The sequence below is a fragment of the Coturnix japonica genome, chromosome 1 (assembly GCF_054131305.1).
Source record: "Coturnix japonica strain WE chromosome 1, WE-NBRP24, whole genome shotgun sequence".
Classification (NCBI taxonomy): Eukaryota; Metazoa; Chordata; class Aves; order Galliformes; family Phasianidae; genus Coturnix; species Coturnix japonica.
In genome coordinates, this window is record NC_140663.1 from 95,931,447 (window position 1) to 95,944,379 (window position 12,933).

The following is a 12,933-nucleotide window of genomic DNA, read 5'->3' on the forward strand; positions in this document are numbered from 1 at the left end:
GTTGTTGATAATTGTAACTGATAATTATAAGCACTCCAAAAAAGTTATAATTATTCCAAAAAGTTGTTAACAGCATATCAGTATTGGAATGGCATAGGTGTAAATATCCAGTAGAGGATGTACAAGAAGGTAGTTGTTCAGTGATGTAAGATTTGCTGAGGAAAGATTTCTAAAGATCAAGTGATAATGAAGACAGATGAAAAGACTGGAAGCACAACTCGGTGGAAGCAAAGAAAGTCTTCCTACTGCTTTCCATCAGGCTTTATAGCCATGCCTTAGACAGTCCCACAGCAAAAAAGGTAAAAAATAAAACACCAAAAATTACAACATTAAGAAAAATAAAAATATAACCCATTCAAGTTACCAGACCTTGAAATCCTTAGAGCTGACATCAGTAATCCCATTCCATCGGTAAAGTGAAGCCACATGATTCAATACTTCTGCAGTAAAAAAGCGCACCTTCTGGGTTTTGGTAATATTTCTATTTTGAACCACCTGAAAACAAGTGAGAAAAAAAATGAAAAAACAAAATACCACCACTTCTAATTATTTTAAGTTAACAAAAATAGTGGCAATGTAGCAACAAACTTCACAAAATCCTTTCTCTCCAGGAAATAAGACTGCATGCCATAACCTAGCTCATATCCAACAAATCCAAGACCTCCTCGTTTCAGCATGAGATGCATCCGTGGAAGGACCAATCCCATTGTCACTGGAAGCATTAAGATTACAGGATTTTTGACCTTCAGACTTGGCATTGCTGCAATTGCAACCCAAAACAGTAGGAATCTGGTGGATACTACACACGACAGATGAGCTGAAATTAGCATCTAAGTAGTAGTTATGCAATTAATTCCTTTTGAAGAGGATATTAGGAAGACATAAGCTTCAGTGCTAAAACAGTCTGTTGCCAAGCTATCAACCTCCAACATGTCATCAACAATGGAGAGACTGACAAACCTGCAGCAGCAAGGTGACACCTTCAGGAGCTGTACGTTTTATATGAAATGGCTGCAAAGCTGTTTCCAGGAGCAAAGAAAACAGAAAACGAGATAAAGCATTTTCAAGGCTATACCATACCTTAGTTTTCAGCGTGGAGAGAAGAAGATTGACAGTAGAAACTTTGTCTTCCTTTATTCCAGAACGAAAAATATCTGGAATGAAATCTAAGAAGACATTTCAAATGTTTAGTGAAGACTAAAACGCATCAGGGAATTCATATCCATTTCTCTTCTATGTCATACTATTGACTTTCCTCTTAAGAATGACCCAAAAAATTGCGATAAGAGTTCAAAAGGATGATGCGTCTGGAACCAGTGATGAGCAAGTAATGCTGCCAAACCCATCTCAGCATAACTAGCTAAAATGCCAACTCGGTTATTAACAATTTCTGCAACAGCACCTGTCAACTTCAAATATATTTCAGATCCCAACATGATATGCAGTGTTTAAACTTGAGTGAATAATGGGGCTCACGGGGTAGTGGAAACAATGGAAGTCAATAATTATGGCCTAGTTTCATGCCCTCATGGCGGGAACTGCTGCCAACTAATGAATACTTCTCAATCCTTCCTGAATTCTTTCATAATTGCACCAAAGGCTACAACTGAGGAATATCACAAGCCACTGAAGTCAACAGAAGTTCTACATTCAACTTCAGTACGTAAGGGATCAAGTCTTCATTAACTGTCAATAGGATTTGACTTCCAGGATCCTACTCTTTGTCTGGTGAACTTAACCTTCTCTGAGCGACATGGGCTGAATTCTCATATAACACCTTCATAAAGGATGCAAAGGACATTACACTGGTCTTCTGAATCACTGACAAAAAAGCAGTCTAAGGGAGCACAAACAAATTGTCCTGCGTAACAACAGAAAGAGACTAAGTACACACAGTCCTTACCTTCAATGCTTTTCCAAAAACCTACCAATGTGTTAGGAGAAAGCCCAGAGGCCACAGAGCTTTTTCTGCTTACCAATTCTCTGGAATTTGTACTACATGTTCTCTTTTTTTAGATCTGTTCCATCAAAGGCTTTCTATTTTTGTAAAATTTCCACAGATAGAAAACACCACTCTCAAATAGAAGAGGCATTCTCTACAATACTGAAGAAGTTCACAGTTTTTCAGGAAAGAAATTAAAAACATGTTTTGTACCTTATTAGTGTTTATCTTGTTCATATTTTGAATTAGCTCTTACTTATTACCATCTTTGAAAGAATCTGTCCTAAAAAAATATCCACAAGGGTGGATAGTGCTAGGACTGGGGAGAATGGTTTTAAACTAAGACAGGGGTGGTTTAGGTTAGAGATTAGGAGGAAGTGTTTCAGTCAGAGCGTGGCGACGCACTGGAACAGGTTGCCCAAGGCGGCTGTGGATGCCCCATCCCTGGAGGCATTCAAGGCCAGGCTGGATGTGGCTCTGGGCAGCCTGGTCTGGTGGTTAGTGACCCTGCACATAGCAGGGGGTTGAAACTGGATGATCATTGTGGTCCTTTGCAACCCAGGTTGTTCTATGATTTGTTGATTCTATGATATATAAGTACACAAGCAATTATTCAGTACCTTTTAATTCCAGCACTTGTATCAAGACTGCAGTGTCACCAGCTATTAAAAATGAGAGAGCAAACTGAACATAGGCCATACGGACATCAGGTCTTCCCTGTAAGAAAGATAAAATGCAATGTTGACAGAAACCGTACACAACTGCAACAACTGATTATCACTATAAGTACCATAAATGGATAAATTAAGCAACTTCCACAGGCAGATTACGTACAGCCATGCACACGCATTTATATGCAACACATCTACAGTACATGTAAATTTTAAAAACTTTTTGCATTAAACAGATCACAGTTCATTCAATTTAAAATCAGATATGAAAGCATCTGTTTCCCTTCTCAATAGATAAGATAGGCTATTATATATACATATATATATATATGTATATGTGTATATATATATATATATATATATAAAATCAACACACTTTTCTCCCAGAATCTACCTTCTGCAGGCTCATTTATCACCAAATAACAAAAACTCAACAAAAATGTATATATTTATTCTACACTAGTGTTGAAAATGATACTCATAAAGACTTATGTTGACAAAGAAATATAAATATTCTTGCTCTAAAACACTGGTTCAGGTCAACCCTGATTACAGGAGAAATGAGAATCGGAGTTCCTTTTGGAAATGAGGACTGATTTCTACTTATTCACATGTCCTCCACTAGGATTTCCAAGATACTGTCTTAAATTCTTGGCTGTGTTTCAAACCTTTTTACTCTGGTTACTGGGCAAAATCCCCTCTCCATTAAAACAACCTGCAGAGCCTCCATTTATTTCACTGGGATCAAACAGCAATCCTCAAATGGGAAAAATGCTTTTCACCTAAACTTGTCATCAAGTATCTCAGGGTGCAAGCCAGCTCCTCAACTGCAGATACTCAGACACATGCTCTGGGGGTTTCTCACCTAAGCAGATTAGAAACTCATGTCCTATGGATCAGCTCTGCTGCCAATTTGAAACAACCAAGTAGTACCTCAGCCTGACACAGCACAATAAGGAAGGGGTAAGTTCATGCAGATGAAAATATGGCAAAAGAGACTTTGTCAACAGTTTAAATACTTGGCAGAAGAAATTTGATAAAGGCAATGTATAGCATTTCACGGCGCACCCATGGACAGCTGTTTAATTTACCTTCTTATCCCTTCTTTTCACTAATCCATGCAGAAACTTATTATTGAAATCAAAATGACTAAACACATCCCTTGCAGTATCTGGCCCCTGAGCCACCATTGCTGACAACAGGGTAAGGCACACTCGGCTCAACCTAAAAGGAAAAAGGAAAACGTGCAGGTTACTTCCAGGATAACAGTTATCCAAACCACCAAAATGAAGAGATTAAATGTAAAGAAAGATCTTTAAAAAAATTATCCCATTCCGCCTCCAACAACCATCAAAACCTTCAGAATTTGCAGGCACGAAGCAGTCATCAGAGTCATCCTCAACGTGAGCAATCAAGATAAGCCACTAGCAAGGTAGTCCCACTCATGCAAAGCCCTTGCTGCAGTCGATGGAAGCTTTAACTGAATAAGTAACTGATTACATAAATGACCATCACAATACACATTCAGGCAAATCACGCATTATTGCACTACCTACAAAGAATTTTGTTGCTTTTTTATAAACAGCTAACAGCAGAATGACAGCAGTTTTCTTGTATTTAAATCTGCAGCACAAAAACCATGTTCTTGCCCTTCAACTAAATTCCTAGATATACACTCTGTTGTGACTCTTGCTCACTGAGCAATGGGATAAAATTGCCTGGAAAGCTAGAAGAGAAGTAAAAAACAACCAAAATCATTGTTTGGGCAACGATAATGGCAAGTGGGTTAGATGGGGAGACGAAAGAAGGGAAAAGGGAATGTCTATTCATATCCTTTTCAGTATGAGCAGTTTCATTACTGAACAAATGATATCACCATAAATCTGCAGTCTGCCCCATGCAGGTTCTAGAAGGATTTCTCCAAAAGCCGTACTCTTTAAATTATTAGCAAGAAATACAGATCCTGCATCGTTTCAAAGTTTATTTTACAACACACCTACCCTCACATATTTGGGATTTTATGTACAGTTAAAAGTGCTTGTTGCAGTAAGATCATCTCAGTGGTCTAGGTAGCATGGTTATGACCATGAACTGGAAGGCAGAAAAGCCTTTTCTTAATACTGGCCTGTACAAAGTCCAAAAGAGTGGCCTTGGACAACTGCCTTCTGTCCAGTGGTAAGGAGCAAAATGTACTAGTTACATTCTATCTGCCACACAGGCAAAGTAAACCTGGAATAGGTGTTTAGATCAGACCACATAACAAAAGCACTCAAATCAGCCTTAGATTGAAAGGACAAACTGTTTTACAAAATGCAGAACAATATCATCCAATAAAGGTGGATTGCTAACAGTAAGTTCAGTTGAGCTTTGGACAGTCTCTTGGGATCAATGCAGAGCAATTGACAGAGATTCCCTAGAGAAGACTCACCTGTGATTTTCAGAATACAGTGCAGCATAGACCACTCTCATGTAGCTGTGAATTAACCTTTTGACTATGTTCGTTCCCACAACAGAAAAATGGGAGAGATCACTGGCTGTCCTCAGTAAAATAGCTTCCAGGGCTTGAAAGATTAATAACATCTGTAGAAACGAGAAATGTGTTAATATTTGCCAAGAACAGGTAGGGTTTGAAACTATTAGCTGAACAAACAGTAAAAAATGCAACTAAAAAAGAAATAAATCCTACCATAAGAGGAAAAACTTGTAAATATGAAGGCAAAATTAACTTCTGAATTCTGTCCTAAACCAATGCTTCCTTTCCTAAAGGACTAGCTGTGAGGGTATTAATCTTCAAGGCAGCCTCTATAGAGGTATTACGTGTAAGACTAAAGTGCCACAGAAGGGCAGCAAACTTTGTTGGTTTTTTTAAACAGCTGTTAGATTGATGAAATTCAACTGGAAAGCTGGGTGAGCGTGCTGACTAAAAATAGGGCCTCTCCTCAGATGTGAATGGAGACCTACACGGATACATGTGATTTGTCAGTGTACACAACTGCCACTTCTGGGAACTCAGAAACTTACTGCAGCGTAAATCTTAGCAAAGGCTGATGAATCTCAAAGGTCCTTTTTAAGCTGGAGGCCAAGGCTGAGGACTAATGCACCAATAATGTGAAAGAGAACTGTTGCTAAACAAGCTATGAAACATGCTGGAGAAAATCATGCGAGCTGCTCCAGTCTTGCAATGAGCTCCTTCTGGATGAAGCCGGAGTTCATGCTACACAGGAATTGCATTCATTATTAGTTCACTGTACAAGGCAGTTCCTGTTCACTCAGTGCAGCCCAGGCAAGTCAAAAGGCTGGACAACCATAGGTGAGATGTTAGAAGGAAATCCTTTCCGCAGAGAGCAGTGAGGTGCTGGCACAGCTGCCCAGAGAAGCTGTGGTGCCCCATCCCTGGAGGTGCTCAAGGCCAGGTTGGATGGGGCCTTGGGCAGCCTGAGATGGTGGGGGGCAGCCCTGCTCATGGCAGGGGTTGGGGCTGGGTGGGCCCTGAGGTCCCTTTCAACCCAAACCATTCTGTGATTCATTCTATGATTCTATGATCATTAACTACAGGAACATCTCTGCATTGGAAAGGACTTCTCCTACTTGATCAGTACTTCTGTCACTGTGATTTCCAATTTTCGCAGTTATTACCAGTTATTCATACTGTCAAGCATTTCTTTGGCAGTTCTGCTCCCATCCAGCTCAGACCGTACCACACCAAAACACAAAACCCACGAACGACTTACTTCACTTTCAGGCTTCTTCTCCCCATCCAGCAGCTTGAAAATTTCAGCACACTCCACCGAAATCTTTATGTACCCCTCCACGACATCATATAATTCATCGGACGGCAGCGCCTTCGCCGTGGAGATGAAGGTCTCCAGACCTGCAAGAAGAGAGTTCCACATGGAGGGCGCCACGCGGGGCGGGTGACACACAGCAGCCGGGCGGGCAGAGCACGCCTCTACCCCACGGATCCCACCGCCCGGCCCCTCCTCACCCTTCCCAGCAGTGGCAGGGTCCCGTAGCAGCGTCTTGAAGCGGGCTCCGTTGAACTCTCCCTCCTCGCTGCGGGCTCGTTTGGCCGCCGGCGGGCCGGCACCGGGCGCACCGCGCCGCTTGGCCGCCATGTTGCTGTCACCGCCCCGGAACCGCAGCCCGGCGGGAAGGGGCGGGATTCTCCTCAGCACTGAGTGCGTTAGGGTGGGAGGGTACATCATACATTGCAATGTAAATTAAATCATTCTCTCCCCTCACAATTTACTTCAAACCAGTCTACTTCCATCATGCTGCCGCTTCCTTTCTCTGCCACAATTATGAGTTTTCCACCCCAGAGCCTGCTTTTTGGCAAGCACAAATCATGGAGGCCTGATCAGTGAATGAGACATCACTGAATGAGACATCAGACAACGTTCATCTGCCCTGATATGGCTGCATTTTTAGGAGATGGAAGCAGTAAATGACTCAAGTATTAATTTCTGAGCTGCTCAGTTTTCAGTAAATTGAAATATATTCCTTTGATTCTTGCCAAATGAACATGTAATCATATCCAAGATACACATTGCCCCTTTGGCATTTGCTAATCTGAAAAATAACTCCCAATCCCTCTCGAGAACCTTAGCTCTTGCTCAAGATCAATGAACTCCAGATACAGAATTAATCGAGCCAAGTGACCCTCTCTTGCCTCAGCCATAATTCAATTTAAGAAGCGTTTGCTGGCTTGAACAGCACCTGCTCTACAGTCCTGCTCGGCTTGCCTCTTCTCAAATTTGAATATTACTCCTGGTTTAGGATCCTTTTTCATGTGATCTAGAAGAAAAAATGTATCTTCTTAGGTTCTCACTACTAGCTTCGTGAAGGTCTATCTTGAGGTTACAGCCCCTACCACCCTTGCACTGGTCAGCTCAGGACCAACTCACATGTGTGGAGACAGAGAGATTGCAGAGCTTGAACTACACGGGTTTAGAAACAAGTGTCCTGGGTGGCACACTAGAATCAGGTTTGGATTCAGGAGCTGCATGGATAGGCTGATCTGAGGTAAGAACTCTCACAAAACTGCTTCACAGGGCCAGTGTCTCTCTGGCATAAGCAGTTGCAGCAGTTTAGTAAAACAACTTTTGATCCTGAAGCTGAAAAGCAAAATGTTCTCACCTCTTCCAGTCTCATAGTTATTTCAACCACAGCAGCACTTCTCTGAATAGTTGAAGGAGTGCTTTTTAAGACCTGACTAATGACAGCATATCTTCCCTACTGTTACACTAGAGCCCTATCGATATCAAAGGACCCAACTTGCCTGCAGCGTCAGCAGCATGAACATGCATTAGCACCAGGCTTTTGAGCCAGGGCACAGGATGAGTCAGGAATCAAGCTGTTTTCCCAGATGCTGAAGATGGATGGAAAGGCTGAGCAAGAAAGGAGGAAGATAGAAGAGGGGGAAGGACAGTGAGCAGGCTGGGGTGGGCTACCAGAGCTGAAAGCAGCTATGGGTATCTACTTATACATAACTGAAGAAGTCCTTTATTTAGTTCAGGCAGGCTATTAGTTATTACTTATTTAGTGCAGGCTAGCTACAACCAGAGGCACAAAATGGATAGCTTCCATGAATACTGACATCTTTACCACCTTCCACTCATGGAACAATATTCAGCTATCATTACCCTGAGTTAGTGTAACCATAAGCACAGATAATCTCTTCTCTCTTACCATTGGACCCTTGTAGTACTGAGAGGAAAAGCAAACAATCCTGAACTCTCCAAAGCTATTTTCAAATTTCTGTATACATTTCTAATTTGGGGGGGCTCAAGTTGAACTACTGTGAGGTCTTGATCTCAAAACTTTTAATTCTCTCTGATTAGATACTGAGAAGGGCTCGTATTTTCTGAAGTGTTTCCAGTTCAACATGCCTTTGCATGCCTAACTTGAGTGACCTTGAGGACAGATTTTCAAAAGCTTTTGGAAAAGCCACAGATTTTTCATTGCTTTGACATTGATTCTGTGGCTGTAAAAACCACTGTCTTGAATTTCAGGGACACAAAATCATTAGTCGTTTTGGAAAATCTAAGCCTAAATACGTATTAAAGGAGAAACAGTGACAACACCAGCCAAAAGGCAGCCTTATAAACCCATAATAAGTCACTTTCACAAGCAAACAGGCTGTTTTCCAATAATAGGGTCTACCTAGATACTCTGTCCTGATGTCCTTCTTAAGCGGAGAGGAAAGGCATATGGCATCCTTTAGTCCACCCTTTAAGATCCTTTCTGGAAAACTACCAAGAATGATTTCTGTGCTTTAAAGGAGGCATGATCAACAAAGCCAAGACCTTTTTCTTGGTGCATTTATTCCTCCTCTCACTTAGATCTTTGTTTTTTTCCAGCAGTTAACTCAGTGGGAAGGGGCATGCCTCTTAATTCATGTCTGTACAAGTGCACTGGGTGTACTGCTAGAAAAATTAATTTGTGTACAGGAGAGATGCCAGTAAGACTGGCAGCATGGAGGAGGATGAGGGGCTGTGATCTTTCCGCTACATGCGGTGAGAAATTCGAGATGGACTTCGATGAAATGTGACACAAGTATATTAGTTTCACAAACTTTGTGTGTTTCATCTTATTGCTTCTTTTGTGAAGTGGTCAGGATCTCTGTGATGCTGTGAATAGTTAGGTCAAGAGCTGACTTTGCTTGAAATCTTATGACCACAAAACTCATAAGGCAAAACACATCAAATAATTCCTCTACTTGTAAGCCTGCTGGGTGAAGTACTGTACTTTGTGTTCCTTCAAATTTCTACTGATATCCATGGGAATGTTTCCTAACTGTAGCACTCAGAGTTGATCCTCTCAAGATCAAATTGCTGCACACTTAAAGATGTTAGAACTTAAAAACTGTGGCACCCTCTGAGAACTCATAACATCCAAAACACACTTGCAGCTGAAATATACAAAAGAGGCTTCCCTATCACTATTTTCATTCTTGTATCTATAGAAATAGAGGTTGAATAAGGAAAAAAAATGTGCTGTGTTATTCTAAATAATCACCATATAGTGATTACTGTGAAGCATGTGCTTTTTTTTAACTGGTTGGACGTTCATTTCCATAGAAACAAAAGGAGGGTAACATCCCACTTGTTTGAACTGTCTTGTAGATTTCATCTGTGTCAGAATGCAAGCATATAAAGCATTTGAAAATGTGGGAAAACCCTTTGGGTTTTGTTCTTAGCTTTTTTTCTTTGTCTTTTTCTTCCAAAATGCTGAAGAGACCATTAGTGGATTTCTTGGACGCTTTATTCCGGGTGAAGAGAATAAAAATGAAATATTTAAGTTCCTAAATTGACAAGAGAGTGAAGAGGAAGAAAAAGAGGCAAGGAGGTATGGTAGGAAAATAGAAGGTAGTTCCAATCCAACAAGTGCCACAGTTTTGCTACTGTGCTGTATATTTAGTTATGATTTTTTTTTTTCCTAATGGGAATTTTTAGGCCATTTAACTCAGCCTTCTTCTACAGTTCCACATTGTAAGTTTATTTCCTAACTGGCAGCATGAATGTAGTTTGAATTTCCTAGCACTAAGCCATGACATGATTCTTAAATTGGTAGTTTGGCTGAAGTTCAGAGGAAAAATGATTAATATAGAGAAAAAAAGAACTCAAATTCTTGCTTCGCCCTTCCAAAACTTCGATGCAACAACACAGCTCCTGCATTTTTGACACTATGAAATGATTCCTTTCCTCCCTGAGTTCGAAAGAGAGAAACTTTTTGCAGAAGGCCTGCTATCTGGTCTGCATTCACACCTACAAGCTTTCGTTTTGTCTTTGGTGAAAAATGGATCTCACTCCAGTTGCTCATAAGGAAAGGCCAAGGCTGAGAAATTCTGTAATTCTACCTGCTGAACATGTCTGGATTAGTTCTGTTGTCTTCTGACTGCTGAGCTTTGCCAGCTTGTAGAAACTGTCTTAATGGTTATGGCATAGAAATACATTCTGCACATCAGGATAAATAATAAGTTCTGCCTCTGTACCTTGGTGTTTTTCAGTGTTGTCTCTAACTTTACTATTTAAGCCTTACCACAGAAAGGAGTAGAAGGGATTGCAACAACAGCAGAAATAATAATTACAGATTAGAGTTGACTACTGAATAACAAAGTATTCCCAGAGAGAGAGAGAAAGAAGTGAGAAGAAAAGAATTGCCAATGCCATTTTACTTGAGGCACATTTTCAATTCCTGTTGGCATCAATATCCATAAGACATTCTCTTCCATAGGAAGACTTCCCCAAATGGCAGGCGACTACACACAGCAGCACCCAACTGCCTGTTTTGTTGTTGTTCAGCCCTTGCTGCTTCACCTCCCGGGAGGTTACCTACAACGTTTTGAACCTCTCCCAGTTCAGTCATTCCACTTGAAAACTGACTTTGCCTTTGGGTCATATCTGAGCAGTGCCAAAAACATACCGGGCTCATTCTTGCACCATTGATGGTCTTTTACTTACAGCACCACAGGGCTAGGAAAGGCAGTGTTATCTCATTAGAAGGAGAAAGACTGAAGTTCTCATTAAGAAAACAACCCCACAGGATCTACTGACTCAAAACCTTTCAAGCGTGAGTACAGGGTGGTATTTCCCAGTGATTTTTGATGTTTTATATGTTCTTCTGCACTGGTTCTGGTTGGTGGCCCTGCTAGGCAGGGGGGTTGGAACTACATGATCCTTGAGGTCCCTTCCAACCTGGGTAATTCTGTGATTCTGTGTGATTCTGTTCTGCTTGTCACAAAGCCTCTCCAAGTCATACGCAGCAGAGCGAATTACCATCATGGACAGCTGTGTCTCATGGATTACTGAGCAGTTCAGAGTGAAGGAGGTAAAATACTTCTGTTAGAGCTATAGCAGGTGGCCTGAATGTGAGGTGTCTTTTGACTGTGAGGGTCTAAAGCCAAAGGTCATCTGAGCTCACACACTTGAAGATACAGTAGATATGTTGTTATGGTTGATGTGGCAGAGCCAAGATTAGGGTAGACCAGCCCACCTCTGTCACCTAGACATTTCAGAGCACGGTTCCCAAGTACTCCCTCTTACTAAGGGATATAAATACACACTACTTTTAACATTTCCTTGGCATTCATTTCTGCCTTCACTAGAACTGACTTATGACAGCAGGTGTGTGAAGTGTCTGTTTAAATGACCAGGCATAGCAAGATCAAAGGGAACAAAAAAAGAGGGAAGTATACAAGGGAGTCCCATGGTTTTTTATCTAGTATAATGGTTACAAGACACTGGGAAGGTGCTTCAGCTCAGAGGCAAGTACAGTCCTTGTCTGAAGCAGCTGAAAGGAAGAGCTCCATACTCCCAACAGAGCTAGTCCTGTCTTCCCACCAGTTTGCAGATGCAGTTTCTCTAAAACTATTCCATTTTCTCCTGTTTTTCAGCATCATTTATCCCATTTCTATGAGTTTAGGAAAACTTGATGGGATGTTCCTGACCTCAGCCAGGTTTATCTGAAACCTGATTTGCTCTTATCTGACCAAGACAAAAGAAGGATGAGCATACTATGCAAGTTATCTAGTTGTTATTCTGTGTGTGAAGAGGGAGAGGCTGAGGAGAGAAAGTGAATTCAGATGTAAACACGGTCAAAGTTCAGCATGACTTCCAGAAGGTGATACCAAAGTTAGGAAATAATTGAAATCTGGATGTGATCCAGCTGCAGTTGGACCAGGAGGGGAGGAACGGTTTTAACGGAATCTGTTAGGTGTAATCATTTCTTACCTACTCACTTGTATCATTGCTGGAGGAAGCAGATGAATGAACATGTTGCCCTGAGAGGTGGTGGATGCTCTGCCCCTGCAGGTCATCAGGGTCAGGTTGAGCTTGAGCAGCTTTGATCCAGCTGTAGGCGTCCCTGATCACTGCAGAGGAGCTGGACTAGATGACTTTTAGAGATCCTTTCTAACTCAAAAGATTATATGATGATTGTATGAAGAGCATCCATCATCCTGGGAGCTTTGTCCTGATTGCTGCAGCACTTCTCAGTGGGGCTGGAGCGGGTCTGGCAAGTGGGCCAAGGAGGTGTGAGGGAGGGAATGTAGGAAGGTTGTGCTGTAGGGAGAGGGAGCGATGCGGAGCACCTTGCGTTTGTCGTGAGGGAAAAAAGAAGGGGGGAGGAGGGCATAGAGAATATAGAGAACACAGCGGGAAAGTGCTGTCACATGAGGCAGGGAGTGTGCGCAAGGCTGAGGGCGGCCCTCCGACCACTGCCAAGCAGAAATGACGGGAGGAAAATAAGTTGAAAGCAAAGCCGTAAACGCGGGGTGCGAAGGCGGAACGCTGCCATTTAGCCAAGAGGGAGGCGCCGGGC

The 12,933-nt window shown here is 41.8% G+C and overlaps 1 protein-coding gene across 1 annotated transcript in view; it reads right to left on the reverse strand.

Annotated features, from left to right (window-relative positions):
* Positions 1 to 6,780, reverse strand: part of URB1 (URB1 ribosome biogenesis factor) — a 40,990-nt gene extending 34,210 nt beyond the window's left edge. The window contains exons 1-7 of the mRNA XM_015881319.3: positions 6,599 to 6,780; positions 6,345 to 6,484; positions 5,042 to 5,193; positions 3,705 to 3,837; positions 2,563 to 2,659; positions 1,081 to 1,166; positions 370 to 495 (exon numbers count right to left, since the gene is read on the reverse strand). Coding sequence (XP_015736805.3) covers positions 370 to 495; positions 1,081 to 1,166; positions 2,563 to 2,659; positions 3,705 to 3,837; positions 5,042 to 5,193; positions 6,345 to 6,484; positions 6,599 to 6,728 — 864 coding nt within the window. The 5' untranslated portion in view covers positions 6,729 to 6,780. The remainder of the gene's footprint in view (positions 1 to 369; positions 496 to 1,080; positions 1,167 to 2,562; positions 2,660 to 3,704; positions 3,838 to 5,041; positions 5,194 to 6,344; positions 6,485 to 6,598) is intronic.
* Between the last annotated feature and the right edge of the window lie 6,153 nt (positions 6,781 to 12,933).